Source organism: Cebidichthys violaceus, unplaced genomic scaffold (genome assembly GCF_023349555.1).
Source record: "Cebidichthys violaceus isolate CVI_PGR_0920_01 unplaced genomic scaffold, fCebVio1.0.p SCAF_23, whole genome shotgun sequence".
NCBI classification, from domain to species: domain Eukaryota; kingdom Metazoa; phylum Chordata; class Actinopteri; order Perciformes; family Stichaeidae; genus Cebidichthys; species Cebidichthys violaceus.
The window spans coordinates 5,606,136-5,631,438 of NW_027176406.1; the positions used below are offsets into that span (position 1 = coordinate 5,606,136).

A 25,303-nucleotide genomic window follows, 5' to 3' on the forward strand; every position below is an offset into this window, starting at 1 on the left:
AGCTTTCTGCTCCGATAATACCTCACCTTTTACAGCCTCTATTTGAAATGCTTTGGAGCACAACTTCCGCTTTTTTTTTTTTTTTTTGCAGTGAACGCATGCTGTGTTCGGATTAATAAAAATGTCATATCCATTAGAATTGGCATAGATGTTAGTCAAGAAGTTCATTGTTCAGCTGTCTGAAAGTGCCAGATTTAACCATTGCTCCCACCATTATTTCATGTTCATAATTGCAAAGCAAACACCTCAGGCATCCCTGCTTTCGTGGGAGCATTTTGGTTCGACAATGGAGCATGACGAGCCTCCTCCCTGTGAAGAGTTTGTATTCAGACTGTTTGTTTATGCCTGAGCTTGATTAGATGCCTGTTTGGCTGCCGGTCTCAATCCCTGTTGGACCCCCTCAGACAGAACAGGCAGATTCCTAAGTGGCCCAGCACCACAGATCACCAGCCACTAACAACAACAGCAGCACGACAGGCAGCGGAAAGAGAAAGCTGGATTTCCAAAAGCCTGAAGCTGCTCCATCTCTCCATTATGATTCCCCTCCTGCTCCAGACTCCATGCAATATTCAAGACAGTTTGAGCCCACACTGATCCATCACTCTAACAGTCACTGTGTGACAGCGTATGCATGCGTGTCAGCTTGTGCATGCATGTCGTGTACCATCTTTGTGTGCGTTGGGATGGTATGTGTGTGGCTGTCTGTGCATCTGTGTGTGCTGTGTGTCATCTGTGTCCTATTGCCCCTGCAGTGTCCAATTAGTTCAGAGATACGTTCAATCATGTGGTGACCAGCAGGTGTCTGGTTCTGTCGCAACCCCAAGCCAGAGAGCCACATAAATAAGTTGGCAGAGGAGATGTGGGGACTCCTCAGCTGTTTTATTCTGAAGTGCCTCCAACTCTCACTCTCTCTCTCTCTCTCTCTCTCTCTCTCTCTCTCTCTCTCTCTCTCTCTCTCTCTCTCTCTCTCTCTCTCTCTCTCTCTCTCTCTCTCTCTCTCTCTCTTCTACCACTGTGACGTCAGAGTGGCGAGGATGCCAACAGCTTTCCTCATATATCACCTGACATGCCCAGTGTTCCCAGGGCACTCTCTCTGTCAGGCAGGGACACAGAGCGTCCGCCAGCCAATTTACACCAGTCCCCAGTGGATGACCTCCACCTGCCTAAAGTAGACATCATCTGTGTGTGTGTTTTCTTGTTTGGTATACAGATTGTGTGTAAGGGTTCCCATGTATTTTTGTGTGTGCGTCTGTTTTGTGTTTGGAGTAAGGGCCGTTTCGTGTGTCTGAATTTGTCCGTGTGGTTGTGTGAAGCCAAGTTTCAGGTGCGGAGGAAGGGGAGGCCTGGCCAACCTCACATCTTTGCCCTGGGATGCTTTTTTCTTTGAGGCATTACTCTTGACTGAGAGCCAAATTTGAGTCCTAATAAAACAAGCTGCGCAATTACTGTTTTACCACCCAGTAGCAGAGGCCTTTCAAATAGAAAATGCATAATCAAATAAAAAGAAGGCCAAGATAAATTAGATTAGAGACTACAACTAAGCCGCGGCTGCAGCCAGAAATCTCCCATTTATCATATCCAGATGCTTTGCGACCACAACGCTGATGTTCTACAAATGAGCCTTCATATGTTCCTTCAGTATAAATCTGATATTGTACATCTCTTCCCTCTCACTCCAATTCTCCTCCAACTCTTTGTCTCCTTTTCAATCCTCAACTTACTTTTATCTACTCACATCTTTGTTCTGTCTCCTACATGTCTTTCTCTCCTGTTCTATATTTCATGGTCATTGGCTATTTCCCATGTCCTCTCTCCCTCCCCTGCCATCTCCATGATATCTTTCATTTATACAATGCTTCGTTTTCATTTTCTATCTTTTCCTTTTTTTCCTTCTTCTCCTCTTCTCTGCTGCAACACGCCTCCCCTGCTCCAGTCTTTGTGTGCCCGGGAACGCTGCTGCGGGTTCAGGCGGCCAGCTCTTTGCAGGAGGCGGAGCACCAGGCGGGGGCGTGGTGTAAGGACCCGCTGCAGTCTGGGGACCGGCTGTACGTCATGCCCTGGACCCCCTATCGAACTGACATGCTGTACGAGTACGCCTCCTGGGAAGACTTCAAACAGAACCGAGCCACCACCACCTACAAGTGAGGGCGCCTCCCACAGTCCTGGTTGATCAAATAGCATCTGTTGCTGTATTGATTTATTGGCTTTTGATGTGGATATGGATGGTGATAGCAGAATGGTCCCACTGTGGCGTCAGCTTGCTCACAGTGTTGCCGTCGTGTAGGATTGTGTCATGACAGTCATGCGGAGTAGATGAATGGACTTATTCTACTCGATTCCTGCTACGCTCATGTGATTCTCTCTCAACAGGTTGCCCAACAGAGTTGACGGCACGGGGTTTGTGGTGTACGACGGTGCAGTATTTTACAATAAAGAACGCACGCGAAACATCGTCAAGTATGACCTACGGACGCGCATCAAGAGCGGCGAGGCCATCATCACGAATGCCAACTACCACGACACCTCGCCCTACCGCTGGGGAGGGAAGTCGGACATCGACCTGGCTGTGGATGAGAACGGCCTCTGGGTGATCTACGCCACTGAGGCAAACAATGGACGACTGGTAGTCAGCCAGGTGGGAGAGCACTGCGCTGCACAGAAGGGGGATGAGATGTGGATTATATCTAAATCTCATCTGACTAGTCAGGCGAAAGGTCATATGTCACACATGAATTACTCACTATTGAGATTACACAGGTGCACTGACAAATGAGATGAAAAGGGTCACATAAAATGATCTGCAAAAGGCTCTGGCCCCTCAAATCCCCTCATATCCAAATATTGTATTATATGTTTTGTAGGTCCACAACTAGTTTCTTTATGGCTGCAAACATTGTATGATTTAAAGACTTCAAATGTGTTCAGTGTGGGTCCTCTCCGGGTGCTCTTAGGTTAATTGATCACTCTAAACTGCCCGTAGGTGTGAATGTGAGCGTCAATGGTTGTTTGTCTCTATGTGTCAGCCCTGCGATTGGCGGTTAAAGATAATGAATGGATTGAAATGTGATACCTTTAGGTAGTCTACTCACTTGTATAGAAATAGTTTAGAATCATATACTATGTAGACCGTTGTAAATTAATCGCATTTCTTTGCCCCGCTTACTTGACAAACTCAAAACATGATCCATCTCTGTGAACTTCAGAACATTCATATTTTAATACAAGTTGGTTCTTTGTTTCTTTACAAACAAAACTGCAATCAGCCAGCAACTTTCCACACAAACAGGGTTTGAATTAATGTGTTGCTCGGATAGACAGGTCCCATTTATAATCACTATCTTTGACCTAACCATGAAATTGTTTTTCTAACTGTATAAGTTAAGCTATCCATCTAAAATATCAAACCCTGCATGAGCTATGAGGGTGCAGAATAATGGCACAACAAAGTAATAAATAAGGAAGTGATCACTTTCATCATCAAGGAATTGTTTTGGTTCTGGGGATTTTTTTCCTACTTACTTAGAGAGCAACAAACACATGGAAGTCTCTATTATTTCTCTGCATACAGTTTGTAGGTACAATATAATGAGTAGAAGCAGCTTTGCATAAAAGCAAAGAAATATCTTTTCTCCAAAGCTAAAGCTGGAGGTTTAATTACTTTTTGAATGCTTTTCCAAGTGTTTCTAAATCCAAACATTATTGTACAGAAGTACCATTTGTGCTACTGTGGGCTTATGTAAACATGAGCAATAATGAAAATGTTACATCAAATCATTTTCAAAGTTTAATAAAACGGCACACAGAGATAAAAAAGGATCTCAAGAAATCCAATGTAAATAGACTTGCTCTTTTAGTTGTGATAGTATTTGACTTAGTACTTTTATGATCTCTGCAGCTGAGAAACTGAAGACAAAAGTACCCCCCACTTTGTCTCTTCAAGCTTCCCAGTATGATCGATTATACAATGAGCCTTGGCCGAGTTCAGCCTTTCCTCTCTACCCATAGGTGAACCCTTACACCCTGCGCTTTGAAGGCACCTGGGAGACGAGCTTTGACAAGAGGATGGCATCCAACGCCTTCATGGCGTGTGGCGTGCTTTACGCAGTGCGCTCCGTCTACCAGGACGATGACAGCGAATCAGGCGGCGACCTGGTGATGTATGCCTACAATACCAACCGAGCCCGCGAGGAGCCCGTCAACATCCCTTTCCCCAACCCTTATCAGTACATCTCCTCTGTGGACTACAACCCTCGAGACAACCAGCTTTATGTCTGGAACAACTATAATGTGCTGCGCTACCCGCTGGAGTTTGGACCGCCGGACCCCACCACGGGTAAGAAGTGACCCCACTGAGAACACACAGAAACACAGTAGGGAAGCCTGTGACACAGACACCATTAGAGTGATTAATACCATACCCATCATGTGAATGTCCCACTGGCTAGCTTATTGCCGTCACAGCGCACATCGCTCGTTCAGCGCCATCCCCTGACCCACGTGGCGAGACCATGTAGCGCCCACCCTCCGGTCCCCCCCCGCCCAGATTAAAACTGTTGGCTTTGTCAGCACTATTGCCACTGTTCGCGCTGTTGGCAAGGTTAGCTGTCGCATCTGTATTGCTCGTAGCTGCTGCAGTAGAGGGCCAATCACACGTTGCATTAAATTGAAGAACACGAAAAGGATCAAATGCATGTACAGTTTGACTTTAGAGGTTTCGATTCTACTTGGTACTGGGTTATTTCGGTGGACAAAAAGGTATTGAGTGCCGATACCCAGTTCTTATTATGCACTTGCAATGACTGTATTTTAAAAAAAACTATTTTTTTGCTTGATCTGGGCTTATGCAGAAGGTGTTTGTGACTGATTCTTATCTGACATTTGGGTGCCTCGGATATCAAACCATTGTATTTCCATCCCCAGCCATAGTTACAGTAAAGAGCAGCCTCTCAGGTATGACTGCTATAGCACTTCATATCAACTTCTCTGTGTCATGGATAATGAAAAAGTCATTCTGAGGCGATAAGGGGGAGGATAAAATGAGGACACCTCACTGCGTTTTGGCAGTCCATCAATATGAGAGGGAGGTTTGGATGTATTGTAGGCCTAGATCTGAGCTGCATAAAGGCCTGTATGAAGCTCGAATTAGGCCCAGAGAGAGAAGAGGCAGAGACACACGGGCAGCAACTTTCAGCATGCGCGCTGCCTCTGCGTTTGATCAGCTAGGATTTTGTAGTTGTGATGTGTTGCTTTTATCTTCGCATTAGGTTTGGTTGTTAGTGATGGTGACTTCTCTGATACATTTGATCAATTATTTACTCCTCCCTGACTTGAGATGATGTGTTCTCTGCACCTCCTCCCCTGCTTCTCTCATCTCTCTGAAAAGCAGGCTTTTGAGAGGCTCAAAAAAGTATTTGTCACCCCAATTATTGTCAGGCTAACTTTTGAACTCAACTTCTGAGAAACATCTTAAATTCACATGCATGTGTCCTTCACTCTCTTGATATTTTTCGGCTTTGCTGTCGGCTTTTGCTGCTCTCTAACAAATCCCTTACATCCTTTTGTAACTCTCTGCCTCTCACTCACTCTGGGTCTCATTTGTGGCCTCTAACTCGTCTGTTCTCTCTGTACCACTGTTGGGTTACCTCAGGCCCTCTGACCACCACCCAAGTGACCACCACTCCTCCAACCAGGCCCTTCACCTCCAGTGCCAGCCCCTCTACCGCCCGCCCTGTGACCCCCACCTCACGCCCGATCGGCTCCATCAACAAGCACCCTGATCTTCGCCCAATCACAGCCACTGTGCCCGTCACCCGCAAGCCACCTCGCCCTCCTCAAGGCCCGGAGAACCACGTCTGTGAGGCCAAGCTGGTCCGTGGCGTCCGGTGGCCCACCACGCAGCGAGGGGAAACAGTAGACCGCCCATGTCCCAAAGGGTCTCTAGGTGAGGACGTCTGCCTGTGTGTATTTTTTTAAAACTGGTGTGCATTTTTTCCTCTCCATTAAACAAACATCATCATCATGTTAGAGTGTACTCACACGGTATGTTCTCCAGGCATGCGGGTGTTTTGTGTGTGCAATATATCTCTCTGCGTGTGCCTTAGTGATCAGCATGTTTGTGCGCTCGCAGTTGTTTTTTTCCACTGTTGTCCTCTTCTGTCCCTGCGTTGGTCCCACCAGCAGGCCCAGTCCCCCGAGGACTCGCAGATGAAAGCCAGTCCTCTACATATGAAAGGCTCATCTCCCACAGAAACAGAGCTGATTGGAAGTGGCGAATAATGAAATGAAAGGCTAGACAACACAGGCTTTACCTCCCTTCATGCTAGTTTCTATACCTCTCAACATGCAGCAATCAAAAAGACATCTCCCTCCATCTCTCGCTCCAAACGCCGTTTGCCGTTTCTGTATGTTCTCTCTGTGAACGGCAGTAACGTTAAATTAGCAGCTGGCTTAATTGCCGCATCTTGGCAGAGCTCTCAAAGCCAATCTGTGGCCGATGGAGGAGAGTATAGAGAAAAGCAGGAGAGAGGAGGAGAAAAAAATCATTGGGAGAGAGAGAAGAAGGCGGTATGAAATGCAACGCCACATCTGCTCTGATCCCTCTACAACTGTGAGGCGTTGCCGCATCGTCTCTCATCTCTGCTCATCCGTTGTGTCTCTCTCTCTCTCTCTCTCTCTCTCTCTCTCTCTCTCTGTGTGGTCTCTCATCTCCTCTTTTCCCAGCCTCGTCTTTGTGACTTGACGTTGGTTATTTGTGTTAGCAGCAGCATATAGACCATTCTCTGGTTTTATCCCCACGTGGTGTCCTTTCTCTGAACCCACGGAACATGAGAGACCACGCTGGAAATGAGAGTTGGTGGAAAGCGCTTCACTTCAGGGTGTTCTTATTTGACAGTGAGGCATCATACATGCCTTTGTTGTGTGTGTGGCTGTGTGCACACAGTAAATGCCATGTGGTACGTCTGCATGTATTCCTTTTGAACAGTTTCTTTTAGCCCATGAAGGCCCGTTCCGGCCCTGCCGTCTTCCTCCTCCCTTTCTCTCCCCGTACTTTGTCACTGCTCTACACTCCATTATTGAACCGTTTCCACTTGTGACCCATTTTACTCTACCTCCTCCCTCCTTCTTACCTCTCATCTTCAAACACTTTGACTATTGCATTTTTAAAATTCATTTCATTCCATTTTTCTTGGGTAGAGAAAATAATTCTAATTCTATCACACCATTTTTTTTTATTTTTTTTTTGCTCATTCCTTTCCTTCACACTTTCCTCTTTAATTGCAGACACCTAACGCTTATTATCTATCCATTACTTCCCGCTCCTCTCTCTGTTTCCTCTCCCTCTGCTCGTCTCCAGGCATCGCTTCGTTCCAGTGCATGGTGGAGCAGGTCATGTGGAACCCGCGGGGTCCTGACCTGAGTAACTGCACCTCCCCGTGGGTCAACCAGGTGGCCCAGAAGGTGAGACCTGGAGCCGTACCCTCTGGCCACGGGTCTGTCCCCGTCCTCTGCCCCACAGCCCCGACCATCCTCCCTGTCCACCTCCACACACACATTAACATATCTCCAAGGCTGGCCTGATTAAAACACGCTCATTTCAATTGGCCCTTCATTACAAGGCATTTGCTCTTGATACTTAATTAACTCTTTTTTTTTTCCATAATATACTTTAATCACAGTTGGTTAAATTATTTGAAAAAATCAGGCCTATGGCCTTGCAGCTTGCAAAGTACTCTGCCACTTCAATTTCTCCAAAATAGTCTCACATAATGCATTATACCTGTGCAGTATGTAAACATGATTTGACCTCGGCTCACTAATATTCAGAGTAGTATTCTGATCAATCCCAATTTGGGCAGTAATCAGATTTCAGTCCATATAAATGTGAATTAAAAGTAAGTCGTTAAACGCGGCTACATTTCAGCAGGAGATAACCCAGATTATTTAGCCATGCCTACCCTTGATCGGCTCTCTTAAAGGTTTTTTTAAGTATGTCCATGTGCCTGGAAGGGAACGCAGCATCACGGTCAAAAGTAACATCGTTGAAAGAATCCATTATACCTTCTCCTTTTGGCAAAAATCAATAGCAAAGTGGTTGCTAAGGGTGTGATTTGCAAGTGAAACAGCACAAGGGAGCATAAAGAGTTCACGATCGGTTCTACAAGGTCCATCTTTGTTTACAACGATGCAAGAGGGACTGATGACAGAGATGAGACTACCTCAAAACGTGGTTTCTTTTCATTTTAGTACACATGTAAACGTTTAAACAGTTAGTTTTCCTCCCGCTTTGAATATGACTCAACGAATAAAACCAGATCAGCTGTATTATCATTACACTGTCGCTGTATATGTAAACGTGTACGTGTTTGCGTGTGGTCACGTGCAGATAAAGAGCGGTGAGAATGCGGCCAACATAGCAGGAGAGCTGGTGAACCACACCCGGGGTCGGATCCAGGCCGGAGATGTGAGCTCGTCCGTGCGACTGATTGAGCAACTGCTGGACATACTGGATGCCCAGCTTCAGGCCCTGAGGCCCGCGAACAAGGAGTCTGCTGCACGAAACTACAACAAGGTAGAGCAAAGTGTAAACACGCGCATAAGCACACACACGCGCCTGTATTTAATTCAAGCATTAGAAAGGGGTGCTGAGGTTAATGCGAATTTACCCCCCTAGTGCACATGCAAGGACGAGTGAGTTTTTAATTTACGGACTTTTTTTGTTTTTTTTGTTTAGCCGTTTAATTCCGTGCTTTGTTTTCTCCCTTCCAGCTCCAGAAGCGAGAGCGGACCTGTCGGGCCTACATCCAGGTAGCTTTTCCCTTTTATCTGCCTGCTTTACATGCCTGCGGAGTAGGACTGCTCTGCGACTTAGAATAACTGGGGGAAGATAAATCCTTGAGTAGACTGGGTTTGAGAATGAGATTCCTTTGGCTCAGTGCTCTGTATTTTGATTTATATTGCCTTTGGAATCATCACTTACAGAATTTCTGGGCTTTTTTTTTCTTTTTCCAAAGAGCAGTGAGAGTAACTTTTGGTATAACTCCTGGCAGACGTTGCAGTATTTCCCAGAGTAGTGAAAGCTGATTTGTAGTTTTTCCAATTGCTCATGATGTACATATGTATGAAATATGAGTTATGTGGAGGTCATCTGTCTTCGACATAAGCTTTGCTTAGTTGGACTGCGATTGATCCTTAGTGTGTAATATTGAGCTTTTGCTCATTGCATTGCACAAAAGGCTACAATATCTATGGCTCTGGGAAAATGTAATTTGACGATAGTACTGTATAAAAAGGCAACAGTTTGTGTTACTACGCCCTTCTGTTCTTTTCCAATATGTGTGCAATATCTCTGGTTGTGAGAGCTCTGTAATCTAATATCATGAAAAGGCCTTGTGTGTGCGCCTCTCTGTAATGATGAAATGCATGCGCTCTGCAGCACACAGTCTTTTTGGTGTATCTTGACCCGTCTGCAGCATACTGTAATATGACACCACATCTTCTCATCTCTGTTGGCGCAAGATGAATTTTAGAGCTGCTGTGTCGTGTGTAACTGACCCGTGGTTAGTTAGCGCCGTACTGTTCAGTGGATGAACCAAAAACACCCTCCGTCTTTTTCTTTTTCCAGCCGACGGAGCGCATTCTGATGCCGAATTCATTTTGTTAACAGCAATGCTCTTTATTCCACGCAGCAGTCAATCCTTCATTTTGAGAGGCCTGAGCAAGAGAATTACATGATTCATCAAGCAGGCTACTCCAATAAATTGGATAGCTGATACAACCATCAAAATTGCCATTAAATGAATTGTAAGTGTGAAATAGAAAAGTAATATGTCTGACATAGCACAGTAATAAATGTAGTGCAGAGGAGTGGTGAGTTTCTAGGAAATTATAGTGGAATCATAGTGACTTTGTACTTTAAAGTGCTCAAGTAATATGATTTCACTTAACAATATGACACAAAACAAAGAGTGATTACCAAGGGCATGTGATAAACAAATCAAGAACCAACTGATAATAAATAGATAGCTGATTAATATCTAACAGCACTTCCTGAAAACTGAGAACAGACTGTCTCTAGAGTGTCTAATAATTAGCTACTACTGTAGATATCTGTGATTCTGCATTCTAACACATTTTTTAGTAGTTTTTCACTTTCCAAGTTGTATATGGCACAAAAACAAATTATTTTTGTAGTAGAAACAAGGGATTTTTTTTGTCCCCTCATGTGGAGTAGAATATCATAGTAAAACAGTTAGGGGTGGACCTTTACTTAATTATTATCTGACAATTACAAAATCCTAGTGGACTGAGAAATAGCTACTAAAAATTAAGTAGGAATAAGTTATGAGAAAGAAAAAAACATTATTCAGAGCATTTAAATGTATTTAAATATCCACATTTTATCTGGAACTACGCATAAGCCATTCATTAATTACCGATTGGATCCTGATCCGTTTGTTACTCGTTCCTTGTCGACTACTCTGGGTTTTGTGTCCCTTGTTGTAAAGTGTTCTCGGTAACAGTAAGGCATGTCGTGTCTCCTGCATGTGCCAGGCGGTGGTGCAGACAGTGGACAACTTGCTGCGTCCTGAGGCCCTGGAGTCGTGGCAGGACATGAACAGCACAGAGCAGGCGCACACTGCCACCATGCTACTGGACGTGCTGGAAAAGGGAGCTTTCCTGCTGGCCAACAACATGTACGGGAATCGGTTTTCTGACCGAGCGCCCAGCATTGGTAAGAAAACAGCATTGATGATTATAGTGAATGTATGGATGACCCACAGTTTGTGGAAACAAACCTCCAGGCAGTGAATCTAAATTTCTCTTTGTGTGTTCTATTTTTTTGCGTATTTGACGGCGTAGAAGTCTTCCTTTAACTTTTGCGTGCTGCGTTTCCCCCATCAGATCTCGAGGTGCATGTCCTGAACACAGAGATGGACCTGCAGGACTTGTCCTTCCCACAGAATTACGCCAGCGACAGCACCATCCAGCTTTCAGCTTCCACTATCAAACAGTACAGTCGCAACGGTCAGCAGCCCCCACCCAACCCCGTCCTCACCCCACCCCGTCCTCACCCCACCCCCCACGGCCTGATAAATTGTACTGTCCTGTGGAGCTCACTTTTATGTTTCCGTTTCATGCAAGCTTAAAACAATCTGCATGCAGTTGACTAAATTATTGGTTCATAATAATAGGCTAATCAGATTAACAAAAGTGCTGAGACAATTTCTTTTCTTGATGGTTTCTTAACAGCAGTCTTAATAGAATAGCTGGGGAGGCGTGTAGATTACAATCGGCCCCAGTCTGACAGAGCAATCTCAGCACTCCCTCTCCTCTCTCTTCCCCATTCCATCCCCTCGCTCCGTCTCCTCGCCGCCTTATCCCCCTCTCTCATCTCTCGTTTCTAACCCCCACCGCTGTCATCCCCCTCTCCCCTCCTCCCTTCCGCGGCCCCTCATCCCATATACCCCTTTCTGTTTTCTGTCTCCGCTCGGCTCTGCAGTGGGAACGAGATTAGAATGATTGAAACAAACGCACATGAAATATTCATATGGAATAATAAGAGATCTGTGAATGCTTGAGGGATGAATGTTCCATTGCCCTCCACATTAAATCTCGCTCTCTTCCACCAGTCAAAATGAAACGGTCCTTACCATCATTCTAACCTTCACTAACTCTCTCTCTCTGTCTCCCTCTCGCTCACCCTGTCACTCCCCACCCTCTATCTCTGTCACTCTCACTGCCATTACCATATTATGCCCCCATTTCTGAATTTGGTCTTTTTTTCCCCTCCTCCTCCTCCTCCTCCTCCTCCTCCTCCTCCTCCTCCTCCCTTTATCGTTCCGTCTGCATCTCCCTTTTCAAATAACGCCGGCCTTTTTTTTTTGCTTTCTTTTCCCTTCACTCTCTTTCTCTTCGTTTATCTCCTCCTCCTCCTCCATGTGCAGGACAAGTCAAGGTGGTGTTCATTCTCTACAAAAACGTGGGATCCTTCCTGTCCACTGAGAACGCCACAGTGAAGATGGAAGTTGACGGGTCAGGCCACGATAAGAAGCGCCTGGCGGTCAACTCCCACGTGATCGCCGCCTCCATCAACAAAGAGTCCAGCAGGGTGTTTCTCATCGAGCCCGTGGTCTTCACTCTCAAACACCTACAGGTGGCTTAATTCAGTCAATGTCATACTCAATTTTCATTCACATAGACTCCAACTTCACATTTTTACATCATTCCTTGCTTTTCTTTTTCTTTTCTTTTCAGTTGGAGAACTATAACACTCCGAATTGTTCCTTCTGGAACTACTCCGAGCGCTCCATGACGGGCCAGTGGTCGTCGCAGGGCTGCAAGCTGCTGGACACCAACAACACACACACCACCTGCTCCTGCAGCCACCTCACCAACTTCGCCGTGCTCATGGCTCACCGCGAACCCGATGTGAGTAAACAAGGGCGTGGCAGGCGCGCGGTTAAAAATTGAAGCCGGGTAATTTATGCAGACGTTCATTCGTGCGAGCATTAGCGTTTGCTGGCTCTCAGTCACACACCCTCACACACATGCACATTAATGTACCCTCTCAAGGCTGACAAGCTCTTTGTTTTGAATTTCCTATTTTCCTTCCTTCACTCCGACATTCAGGGAGGCACATGCTTAAAAATTCATGTCCCGCTACTTCTAGCTGACATTCACATGAATTTGAATGTCATGTATTTTTTTCCAGGACGTCTTGTCTCTTGTCTCTACACTTTAGCTCCTTGCATATATTTACAAATATTAAATAAAGCAATTTTGCTCTTTCTCTCCCCTCCCCCTGTTCTGTCTATCTATCCCCCTATTGTTTCTTCCTTCCACTATTCTCCCATCTATCTCTGTACTCCCCATCTTCTATTACCCTGCCTTGTCCTATATTCTTCTGTGTTTGTTTACGCGACGCTACCCGGACCTCAGTACCCGGGGCGAATGCACGAACTGATCCTGTTTGTGATCACCTGGGTGGGGATCGTCATCTCCCTAGTGTGTCTTGCCATCTGCATCTCCACGTTCTGCTTCCTGCGGGGCCTGCAGACCGACCGCAACACCATCCACAAGAACCTCTGCATCAATCTCTTCATCGCCGAGCTGCTCTTCCTCATCGGCATCGACAAGACGGAATACCATGTGAGTTACTAGATGCCCGTCAAGGATGTTCGGGTCTCACTCATGAAAAAGGTTTTGCTTGTTTTCTTAGAAAGGAAATACATCTTTAAAAAATAGATACAAATAATTGCACTACACTACATATCCTCCTTTAAAACTCTGCATCATCAGGTCAGTTTTTAATTTTTCAAAACTACGTCCTTGATCTTAACCGTTTCCTTTCTTTAATTCTAATATTTTCAATCCTCCTCCTCTTTTCTTTTCTCTACTCTCTCCCTTCCTGCCGTCTTCAGATTGCCTGTCCCATCTTTGCTGGCCTTCTGCATTTCTTCTTCTTGGCTGCCTTCTCCTGGATGTGTCTGGAGGGTGTGCAACTCTATCTCATGCTGGTGGAGGTCTTTGAGAGCGAGTACTCCCGCAAAAAGTACTACTATCTGTGTGGCTACTGCTTCCCCGCACTGGTGGTGGGCATCTCCGCGGCCATAGACTACAGGAGCTATGGGACCAAGAAAGCGTACGTGTGAAGACGGGTCTTTTGCACCTGCAGATTGAGAAGTAGGATTATGCTATTCCCCCAGCTGGAACTGTAATATGCAGTGCTGTGTGAACGGCTCTTGCACCTCCCTGCGGACTGGCTTTTCTGAACACACTTCACCAAAGCCTGATGATTAGCCTTCATAAGATAATCCGCTGAGACAGGGAAATAGTGTGTGCATGCCTGCCTGTGTGTGTGTGTGTGTGTGAGCGTGTCTGAGTGTGTGTGTGTGTTGGTGAGCTTAGTTGTGTGTAACTCTCTCTTCTCCTTTGTGCCACTCCAGATGCTGGCTGCGAGTGGATAACTACTTCATCTGGAGCTTCATTGGACCCGTTTCATTTGTTATTATGGTATTAGCTTTATTGTCAGACAGTATTATTACCCTCTCTATTTTGATATCAGCCAATCAAACCAAAAGTATTTCACCGTGCCTGCTTTATGAGGTTATTAATGGTGCAAAGCCAGTACTTTTGGTGCACACCGTAAAGTTCACCACACATTTATTTGATTCTTCCCATCTTCCGTCCTCAGCTCAACCTCATTTTCCTCATGATCACTTTACACAAGATGATCCGCAACTCTTCAGCACTCAAACCTGACTCCAGCCGCCTGGATAACATCAAGTGAGTTCTAATTATTCAAATAATTTATGATAAATAAGCCACGCCGTCAGATGGATTCCAAATTGATTCAATAACTCTGTGCATCAAGTCATTATTTGTCAATATTTCCATGTCCACTGCACTGCCATCAGGTCGTGGGCTCTGGGGGCCATTGCTCTGCTGTTCCTGCTGGGAATGACGTGGGCTTTTGGCCTCCTCTTTATCAATGAGAACACGGTAATCATGGCATACCTCTTCACCACCTTCAACGCCTTCCAGGGCATGTTCATCTTCATCTTCCACTGCGCACTTCAGAAGAAGGTAACGATACAAGACTGGTCTCTGAAGACTTGCTATATATAAAGTTTTGAATAAGAAGATGAAATGTTGTTGAGATGGATGTGCATGTGAGATTAATATTCAGCATACATGTTCAGAGTGACTGCATTTTTCTGTTGTGTTAAAAGCCTATGCTGCTCCACATTGGGCCCCGGCTTCTGAAACTAAGTGTTTGTGTTTGTGAGTGGCTTTAAAACCTGCCCGCTGTGCCGGTGGTGTTGTTTCTTTACAGGTCCATAAGGAGTACAGTAAGTGTCTGCGTCACTCCTACTGCTGCAGCCGCACCTCCACCACCAGCTCCCACGGCTCCCTGAAGAACTCGGGCCTACGTGCCAACAACCGCTACTACAGCGGCAGCCAAGCTCGCCACGCAGCCGCCCACCGACAGGTGCGGGCAAGACAGACCCGCACACGCTAAGCAGCACACACACGACGCGGGTGTAATTGTTCGGACATCTTTGCACGTAAACCAGAGCACTGTTGAGTTTTAAAATCATATTTTTCTTTGAACAAATGAAAAGTAAATGTGCCTGATCGGCAAGATGATTTCAGTAGAAATCAGCCCCTCAGACTGTCTTGATACAATCTGACTTTTTTTTTTTAGAACACTGTCAAAAAGGGTGTTAAAACAAGGATAAATAGCTTTGGAAACAAGGGACATTTCCTTCCCCCAGCTGCTATATTTTCCTCGTTTTAAAAAGATCTGTTATGTAACATTCTAGACCACAAAATGAGTGCACCTGATCAATACAAATGACTCATCGATTACTTCACAAGCACGCAAATTTACTTACTTTACTTACTTTTAAGCACACAGTCAAATTGTTTTCATTTGCCAATGACAAAAAGACAAACGCTGCAAGTGAAACACCAGTGTTCCAACACATGCTGTTCTCAGTGACAGAGCAGAATTAAAGTACGTTACATCATGATATACACGACGTGTTCATTAGACGTTTCTGTTGCAAAGGTTTTACTTTTCAGTTTCCATCCATTACTGGCAGCCCTGTGCTTCACACAGTACATGACCAATTAATAAAGATATCCTTTGAAGTCCTTGTACTAAATATAGACACGGGCACCATACAAGACATCCGGAAATACTGTGCATGCTGGCATATTGCGCTATGGCACAGACACATACTGTATATACACACACACACACACACACACACACACACACACACACACACACAGTTAGTCCTCACAATCAACAAACAAGCTTCCCCACACTGTAATAAGATGCTTCCAAAGAACAATTGTATCAGCGACTGCAATCATGTCTTACACATCTCACGTTTATTAGCCCCCCTCATGATAACATGACATGGCTGTGTGCCTCTTTACCCAACGTCTCAATCTCTTTGTGTGCCGTGTTTGCCTATTGTTCTTTGCGGATTAGAGCGAGCCCCACAGTTTTGATTACAGCAGCCCCACTGAGTTACAAAGTCTACCCGTCGCGTTTCTATATTTAACTTGTTGTCTGTTTGCCACCACTCACTGAGCTCTGCTCCTTCTTCCAGAGTCGGATCCGCAGGATGTGGAACGACACGGTTCGAAAGCAGACGGAATCGTCTTTCATGGCGGGAGATATCAATAGCACCCCGACACTCAACCGCGGTGAGGCCTCCCTCTGTCACTGCTCTGCTTTCCCCTCTGTTAAGTTAGACGCGCTTAAATGCACACAAAACTCACGGGAGTCCGGCACACTCATAAAGACTTATTGAACAAAGACAAATAAAGCATGAGTGGACACTTAGCCAGGGCAAAGCGCTGTTATTCAGTGTTGAATGTGCACATGTGATAGGATACAGGAGGATGAAATATATGTTCCCATGCCTGGTGTATTAAGATCAACTAATGATTCAGATCGCCCTACAGCCAGAAGGGCAGCCAGTAAACAGCAGTTAGCAGCAGTAATGGCTTGAATTGAATAACATATGGTTGAAGGCTGGTTGGTGGGTTTTCAGTTTGTGGCAGCCGCTGGTCAGTAAAAGCACTTCTCCGGAGCTAAAACACTCTTGTTCTGTAAATATGTGTGTGGGTCGGTCATAATAAACTCCTGTTATTGTAATTAGGTAGACTTACAATATTTGTTGTGTATTTAAAGTCATTAATACTAATTTATCTTACCCATCACAGGGTATAATTATTTTTCAACTCTCCATGATAACCACAAATGGTTTGTAGCCAGTTGTGATGAAATAGTGAGTCATCCGTCTTAGCTTCATTTGTTGATTTTGTTTTGTGAATTTCCAGGTGTTGCCGATATCGTTGCTTGCTAGAGCCTCGTAGCTCATCATTTTAAAACGTATGAGATATCGATTCTGGCACCCAACAACACAGCAAGAGGACATATTCCATGTGTAACTTTAGCCCACTGTTTGAGGTGATTTGTGTTTTCCTCCAGTCTTTCCATTGTTTTGTATCCAGCCAACACCGTGATGTAATCGTGACGTTGGCAGTAAAAGGGTCCACAGAATTGCATGTGTTGTGATTCATCATTATAGAAAAATATTGTTATAGCTGCGAGTTAACCCGAGATTGCCAGCCCTAGTTTGAACTCTGTCCCCGCAGCCTTTTTATCGTGTGGGATCAATTGCATTCCATTTCTTATTTGCCGGAATGCAGTGACGCATGCCCTCCCCACTGAACTCCACACAGTACATATATAGCGCACTAGCAATTATTTATGAAGTGAAAAATGTGCATGGAGTCACCGATTGTCTCAGCAACTGGTGGCGTCACCGCTGCAGCCGCCAGTGACACAGAGACGATCAAGGTTGGCTCAGGTTCCGCATTGGGGAGGTGGGAGGGTGATGATGAAGGCAACAGAGGCAGTTGCTAAATCAGCCGTCACTCTCTATGCTAATTTCATCCATTTTGTTTTTAATGAACTGATTAGCGTGTGAATGAACAGGGGGTAATTATTCTAATTGAAGAGAGTGACAGGAGCAAGGCAGGGGGCGAGGAAGAGGATGCTACGAGCGAGCTGCATGGATGAGGGGTTGTATGTATCTATGTATGTATGTGTGAGTGTGTCAATGTGTGTGTGTGTGTGTGTGTGTGTGTGTGTGTGTGTGTGTGTGTGTGTGTGTGTGTGTGTGTGTGTGTGTGTGTGTGTGTGAGGGTGTGTGTGTGTGTGTGTTCGGGCGGGTCAGTTTCCGAGGCTTTTCGTCACGACAGAGCAATCACCAGGGCTGTTAAGACACACAATGTGGCTCCTTCCATGTTATGCTGTCAAACACAAACAACTGTGCTGTGAAGCCTTTATTTTTTTTGTGCTTCTGAGAAAAGTTTGTCAGTTGGCAGAAAGTGAAAGACGAAGGGGAGCGCAGGGGGGAGGGAGGGAGAAGAAAAGCGAGAGAGAGAGAGAGAGAGAGAGAGAGAGAGGGGAGGAGAGAGAGAGAGAGAGAGAGAGAGAGAGAGAGAGAGAGGCGCCATCATAGAGGAGTAATTAAAGAGGCCAAATCTGGAGAAGAGACGCTGTGTCGTTAAAACTGGCATCCCAGATCTCTTTGATTTCTCCACTTCACTTCTTTATGAACCACAATCTCTTCCTGAGAATAGTAATGTGTCCAGAAGACAAGGCGTGCAAAACACACACACACACACACACACACACACACACACACACACACACACACACACACTTCCCTGTGCCCTACTTTCTCTCCCCACTTAAAGCTGGTTCCTTTAATTTTCTACAAGATATTCCTATGAGGTACACACAGGCAGCTAATCCCAACTAATTTGGTGTTGTTTGTAAAAATTCTGGCACGAGGAACTGAGGAAATGTGGTTGAGTCAAGACACAGCAGAACGAGCCAGAGAATAGAGGGTTTGTGTGGCATGCCAGAAAGATGGACAGCGGAAGTGTAAAAAGGAGGGAAAATGACAAATAAATAGCTGTGTGAGTGCATATTTTATTGTATTTTTTTTTAGAATCCCCTGCTCCCTTGCTGTGTGATGAACGGTAGGCGTGAGACCTGAAGGTTGCACTTTGCCTAGGACGACTCTCCGTCATGCTGTCCTATTTTTAATTTCATGGCATTTCTGTTGGAGTTGCCTCAGGCTGGAGCCATACATGGGCATTATACAACATTCTGTGTGCCATTTCCTTGAATTATATTTGTCTTGTAGTGGCATTCATATTGCACTGGGAAATTAACTGTGTTTCAATGGCTGCACCCCCAGACTGCATAATGGCATGCATTACTGTTCTACCCCATCTGACTACATTGTCAGCAGCCAAAAGGAAAAAAATAATAATAATGGCAACGCTCCAAACAGCACCTTTCCCCTGCAATTGTATTTTTACTCAAAGGTTACAATCAGCAGTCATAAACATTGAGGAGAACACTGTGAAATGCATTACTCTATAAAGCACCGGCACAACAAAAAATAACCCCATCTGAATAAACAGTAAATATTTTTATGATTCCAGATGTTATTACCGAGTCTGGAAACGTGAATTTCAGAGCGCTACACCTATTGTGTGTTGTGTTTCTGCTTGTGATTGCTTTGCTTGCATTTGAGACAAAGATAAGAGCCTATTTATGACTCTGTTTATTTCTTAAATGTTTGTGTCTTGCAGCAACCATGGGCAACCACCTTTTGACGAACCCGGTGTTACAAACTCGCACTGGCACCTCTCCTTACAACACTCTGCTGGCTGAGAGCTTCACACCACCCTCACCTGGTGTCTTCAACTCTACCGGTTAGCTCCCAAACACTCCAGTCTGTGCACTCTTGTCAGTGCGTGTGTGCGTGCGTGTGCGTGTAGGACTCTTTGCCTGGTTAGGCAGTGAACAATCAGTGTGGCATATCATACCTCTACATTAGACATGGCTGAATAAAATATAGTTACAATATAATATTAGTTAGCCAGACAAAGAACAAAGAGAGAGCACTTGGTATCACCCACAGAAAACTGCTTATTCACTACAAAATGCGCAATAGCACACCCACGCACAATGAGCATCTGGCGACAACCCATCAGGATAAAGACAAGAAGAGAGAAATATTTGTGTTGGCGCACCAGTAGAAAAAAACAGCTTAATCGATTCTACAAAATGCGAAATAGCGCGCGCACACACACACACACACACACACACACACACACACGTCTGGTGGTGGCGCACCAGTAGCCTAACATAACACAACATACACAACGCCAATAAAAGGGTTAAACAAGTACAAAAATCAATTCATATTTTAGGGCTGTAATGAATGTCTTTTTTAAGCTTGGCGATGTCGAATGAGGCTTTCAATGGTTGTCATCATAGTTTGCGATGACATCACCTTAATTAAACAAATGGGGGAAATGTGATTTTTCTGTTTGCAGAGAGCATGACAAGTTTCGAAGCTTGGATCTATTCGGTACAGCCCCCTTAAAAAAAAGAAAAGAAATCATGCACTTACTTTAGTTGTAGACAAAGTCCATGCATCTATCCCTGTGGACGAAGATGACAGTGGTTTTGTTGTTAAAGGCCTCCCTGTTAGGTGCACTCCCGGGTTCCATAAGTCTTTCCTTAAGAAGGTCCTCTCCACAGATGTTAAGACCAGCTTCAACCGTGTTGTGGCCTCGGGTTTACAGTCCGCTGCAGATCATTGTCTGTCCAAAAAGTAAGCAGCTGTACGGGCGCCCTTTCTCTTGGGCTGTTTGTGAACAGCATTATCCCACCAAATCAGACTTTAATCTAATCAGATCGAAGGATTTGTGGATCGAAGGATTTGTGGGCAGGATCTTCAATGTGTTGTCATCAAGTTTAGCAGACATCTCTGCGAATTATTTGCTTTCAACTAAGCCAAGACGGTCAAACTTTGTACAGTGATGCTGTCAAGAGCATCATGTATATTATGTCCATCTCTGACGGGACTTGTGGCGGCCATGTCCTTATTTATCATTTCTTTCTGACAACACATGCAACATTCAACAATATTCCCTCGATTGGCAGAGCTATTGCACTTGCAAGGTAACAGGTCACATCGAAGCGTTTGCTCATCCAGGGCCGTGTTGGCTGTTGGTAGATCGGTCAAGTCCCAGAAGTCCCATGTTATGCTGCTAACACATAGCCGGTCCTTCTTTACGTACCACTCTGTTTGAAAAGTCCGTTTAATCTTCAGCCCTATCCGCAGGTCAGGTGTTGGTCTACCAGTAGCTGTTTTTGTTTTTAAAATTAGTTTTTTAAGACAAGTAAGCAATATCCACGCTGACGGAAGCCGATAAGCTATCCGCGCAAGCCGCTATAGGTTGCTACAGCGAAGTGCGCTGGGAGGCGCCGGGCCAGAGCGAGAGAGGGAGTGTTCACGTGACATGAGGCAGAGTAGACCTGTTGAGCACCGACAACGCATGCGCAAATCTACGTATACGTTGGCCTTTTACACCTTGAACTTCCGGTTTCAGGAACGGTGACAAAAGTAGCATACTAGTTTTACTAGTAATTCATAAAATTATGAATCATGAATATGAATAAATGATCAAAAAATACAACTATTGCATCATGTCATTTCTTTTTAGCTTATAGCTTATATCTTTTAGTTTTGTGTGTGTGTGTGTGTGTGTGTGTGTGTGTGTGTGTGTGTGTGTGTGTGTGTGTGTGTGTGTGTGTGTGTGTGTGTGTGTGCGTGTGTGCGCGAGAGCCTGTGTGTGTGTGTTTTTTTTTCAGACTTTGTAGCTGTCAGACAGATTCACTAGGCTGAGCAGAACAGAGCCAAACAGCGCTTACAGCCTAACCAGCCATCTGGTCAGATCTCGAATCTTCATGAGAACAGCCACAAATTGATTTAGAAGTTTAGCTACAGCTGCGACTGCCAGAAATCTTGAGGACAGTTTTTCTGTTCCCAGGCAGAAAAAGTAGTCCGCTTTAACTCATGATGGCCGTAGAGAAAGATCAGGCTGCTCGGTGGCCTGGGACAGTCCATCTGAGTGGAGGTCACTCAGGTGTGAGTGCCAGTGTGTGTGTGTGTGTGTGTGTGTGTGTGTGTGTGTGTGTGTGTGTGTGTGTGTGTGTGTGTGTATACTTGCCTCTCTCAGAGTTTCTGTAAACAGCCTGATGGCTGTTTATCGCATTGCTGCATTCCTGCACTACTCTTTGGATGCATATAACCGTTGAATGTTCTGGTAATTGCGCCACTACGGTATTAATATTTACTTCATACAGGAGAACTATGACTGTGTGTGGCTGGTTGCTGGCTGAGTGTGCACCCGCAGTGTATCAGGCCTAGTGTCAGAGCACTGAAATTTAAGGCGGCGTTTCTGTTAAATATTTTAAAACCTCTCTGCACAATACGTCAAGCCTGATGGCCACAGGCTTGGCAGCGAAGACATTTTTAGAAGAGAGTGGGAGAGGAAGTAGGGAGAGCACTTCATTAGAATGTCTAATTACCCACACCACCACTGAAGAACGTTGATTAAAGTCAAACTACGCATTCAAATTCAATAAAAAAATAACTTTCTGGGAGGCTGTGGCTTTTGCTTTGCTGTGTGATGGTAATTTGGGAGAAAAAGCACAACATCTGTGGTGTGCTGAAAGAAAGTCGTAAAATAAACATAACTGCTACTGTACAAGGTTTTTGCTTGAATTATGTATGTATCCAAGTATCACTGCCAGTGGTAAATAAATATCCAGAGTATTTTCTTTGGCTTAGATGAAAATGTTGGAGAAATATAGTGTCAAACAAACAAATCCAAGTTTGCATAAATCAGAGTTAATGTGGCCGCGCACGTGCGTGTGGTAAGAGTTGGATGGTTTGATATTGAGTGTGAGAGAGACAGAGAGAAAAGAAAAGGGGCCGTTGGACAAGGATATTTTTTATTCCGTTAATGGTTCCCTTTTGAAATGTCTTAATAATGAATAAATCTACTTAATGTTACTCCATTAAAGAACACTTACTGACTAGTGTCTTTCATTTTATTCACTCCACATGACTTTCTCTGGGACGAGTAGGAACCTTCCGTGATCCAAGTAAGTGTAATTCACCTCAGTTCACATGATTTTACCATCTGATATTTATTCCTCTGTTCTTGTCTACACTTTGATCTGACTGTATCATAATAATGCCAAAACCCTCTGCCTCTCTGTCTCTCTTCTATTTGTGTTGGGTCCAGAGAGCACGTTATCAAAGGCCCGCGACCCCTGTGGGATGGAAACCCTGCCCTTGAATGGTAACTTCAACAACAGCTACTCCCTGCGCAGCGGCCCAGGGGGTGTGGGCGGGGGCAGCTGTGACTTCCTCGGTGGTGGGGGCGGAGACAGTCCCCCACCCCTCCTCAATCCCCGCGGCTCAGAGGCACTGGGAGGCGGAGGCATCCGACGAAACCTCTCTGATGCCGCTGCCTTCGAAAAAATGATCATCTCTGAGCTTGTGCACAACAACCTAAGAGGTGGTGTTGGAGGAGGAAGTGGAGGAGGTGACGTAGGGGACAGGGTGTGTGGCAGCTTGGCCAGGGGACGTCCTCACGGTGGCGTTGGTCGGGGGACAACGGGGGCCGGGCCAGAGCTGTCTATGGGGATGGATGAAGACGAGGACTATCTGAGACAGGGGCGGCAGCGCACTCCGCAGGATGTGGAGCTGCTTTATAAAGCTCTGGAGGAGCCCCTGCTGTTGCAGCGAGCCCAGTCGGTCCTCTACCAAAGCGATCCAGAGGAGTCAGAGAGCTACACGGCCGACCTCACCGAGAGCCTAGGCCACAGCGGCCACAGTGGCCAGAGTGCTGGTGGGCAGACGGGCAACAGAGCGCCAGACTCCCCTGCCCGTGACTCCCTGTACACCAGCATCACCAACCTGCGAGACTCACCTTACCCCGACAGCAGTCCTGAGCCCCTGGAGGTGGTCCCCCGTTCAGCCCAGCCCCCTGAGGAGCTGTACTACAGCTCCGGGAGGCCCGCCCTGGGCTCTCGTGGGGCCCCCATGCAGACCTTCTACCAGGCTCCACCCCGGAGACCAAGTGGGGAGGGACACCAGGCTCAGGAGCCTGCCCACAATGAGGGAGACGGACAGATGCAGCTGGTCACCAGCCTGTGACTGGAGCCTGGAGGAGGAAGTTGGAGACTAATGTGATGGCCAAAGCCGCCTCCTAGCCCACCTCGTTCTCGTGTCTCTCCACTTTCTGCTTGTTTGGTTGCCTTTCTTTTCTCTTGACTTTTATTTAGCTAACAGATGAGCAGAGGGACCTTCAGGGGGAGTCGTGGCTGACTCTGCAGAATCAGCCTTTATCCTGAACCCTCCCTCGTCTTAAGGAGATGAGTGATGGGGGTTTTTCTGCGGAGCATTCGTCGGCTCTCTCCAACCCCAGTCCTCCCCAGTTCCTTTGGTACCCTAAGGCCAAGTCCAGCACTCTGAATGTACCGATCCACCCCCTTTACCTTCAGATATCTCAAAACTTTAAAACTTTGTTAAAGTTTTTTTATGTAATTTATCTTCAGACCTGCTTCCTGAGATGGGAATATCATTTTATATTTAGTCTCATTTCCCATTCGTACCATCCATAGGTCTTTTTTGAGTCATCATTTGATCGGAGTAGTTAGCTGTGGAGACAGGGAATATAGTACACTATTATAACCTAAAAAATGTCTCACAGAAAGCTCTTCATTGTTGCCAAAAATATCTTTTATTGAGCCAGAACGGAAACTAGAGCATTCACAAGGCAAACACACACACACACACACACACACACACACACACACACACACACATACGCTCACTCATCCAGAAGTGCTCATTACTGAACATCAAAAGTGAAAACAGTACTCCATCTAAGTAAAAGGGAACAAGAGCCTATGTTCCAAGCAGGCAGTGGGAGCAGATTCAGAGTAGTTGCCTTCATTTTCTCTTGCTGTGAATCGACGACTATGTACAGAAGTGGAGTAGAGGCAGAGACGGAGACAGAGGAGCCGTTGCACCACCCCTCCTGAGCAGCAGAACCTGCATCCATAAGACTGGCCAATCATCTCCACTGTTCTCTCTGGTTGTTTGCTTCAGGCATTTGAAAAGTTAAATGACTGCCTTGCTATTGTTTTGAAGAGAGTATTCAATTTGTTGACTTTGGGTCTGCATCCTCTGGGGGCTGCAAGAGCGGACTGGTGTCGCCCCCCTCCCCTCCCCCTGTACTTTGCTATTAGAGCCTAGCCAGTTGAAGTGGACTTGTTTCCTGTGTGTGGTTGTGACAAGCAAGACTGTAAACACCGCAAACTCACTGGTCGACCAATTGGTATAGCCGTGTACATAGGAGCCACACATGAATCTACTTTATTCCTACTATGTAAATAAAGACACCAGATGATCAAAAGCAACAAAAAGTAACAAATACTATGAAAAATGACTTCTTGTACTGCAACAAACCAACGAAAGAAAAAAATAAAATGTTTTGGAGTTTGTGAACTGAATGATGAACTCTCTCTCTCTCCCCATTGCTTGATCTCTCGCTCTCTCGCTCTTCTGTGCCACTCAGTGAAAAAGGGAGAAAGGCAGAGAGAGAGACAGATTATAACGTGTCGCAGATTTTATTTATACAAAAAAAAAAACGGAACAAAAAAAATATCCCGGCACAATTTTTATGTAATATAATACGTTACATGTTGTTAATGTTTGACCGTTGACATTCCCGGGGTGGAATTGCGGAAGGCAGCGGGAGGTGTGAGGCAAGCAACATAGATGTCGTCAAATGTCATAGTGTGCCTCACAGGCACGATAAA

At 45.5% G+C, this 25,303-nt stretch overlaps 1 protein-coding gene across 2 annotated transcripts in view; it reads left to right on the forward strand.

Moving 5' to 3' along the window:
• adgrl1a (adhesion G protein-coupled receptor L1a) overlaps positions 1–24,985 on the forward strand; it is an 89,676-nt gene extending 64,691 nt beyond the window's left edge. For both annotated transcript variants that reach the window (XM_068719212.1, XM_068719213.1), the window contains 21 exons: positions 1,934–2,141; positions 2,371–2,635; positions 4,006–4,333; positions 5,648–5,941; positions 7,355–7,458; positions 8,384–8,569; positions 8,767–8,805; positions 10,552–10,732; positions 10,903–11,025; positions 11,946–12,154; positions 12,256–12,429; positions 12,940–13,149; positions 13,422–13,642; positions 13,947–14,013; positions 14,195–14,286; positions 14,418–14,586; positions 14,837–14,992; positions 16,128–16,224; positions 19,201–19,323; positions 22,556–22,573; positions 22,717–24,985. In XM_068719212.1, the coding sequence (XP_068575313.1) occupies positions 1,934–2,141; positions 2,371–2,635; positions 4,006–4,333; positions 5,648–5,941; positions 7,355–7,458; positions 8,384–8,569; positions 8,767–8,805; positions 10,552–10,732; positions 10,903–11,025; positions 11,946–12,154; positions 12,256–12,429; positions 12,940–13,149; positions 13,422–13,642; positions 13,947–14,013; positions 14,195–14,286; positions 14,418–14,586; positions 14,837–14,992; positions 16,128–16,224; positions 19,201–19,323; positions 22,556–22,573; positions 22,717–23,633 (4,181 nt within the window). In that variant the 3' untranslated portion in view covers positions 23,634–24,985. The remainder of the gene's footprint in view (positions 1–1,933; positions 2,142–2,370; positions 2,636–4,005; positions 4,334–5,647; positions 5,942–7,354; positions 7,459–8,383; positions 8,570–8,766; positions 8,806–10,551; positions 10,733–10,902; positions 11,026–11,945; positions 12,155–12,255; positions 12,430–12,939; positions 13,150–13,421; positions 13,643–13,946; positions 14,014–14,194; positions 14,287–14,417; positions 14,587–14,836; positions 14,993–16,127; positions 16,225–19,200; positions 19,324–22,555; positions 22,574–22,716) is intronic.
• The last annotated feature ends 318 nt before the right edge of the window (positions 24,986–25,303 follow it).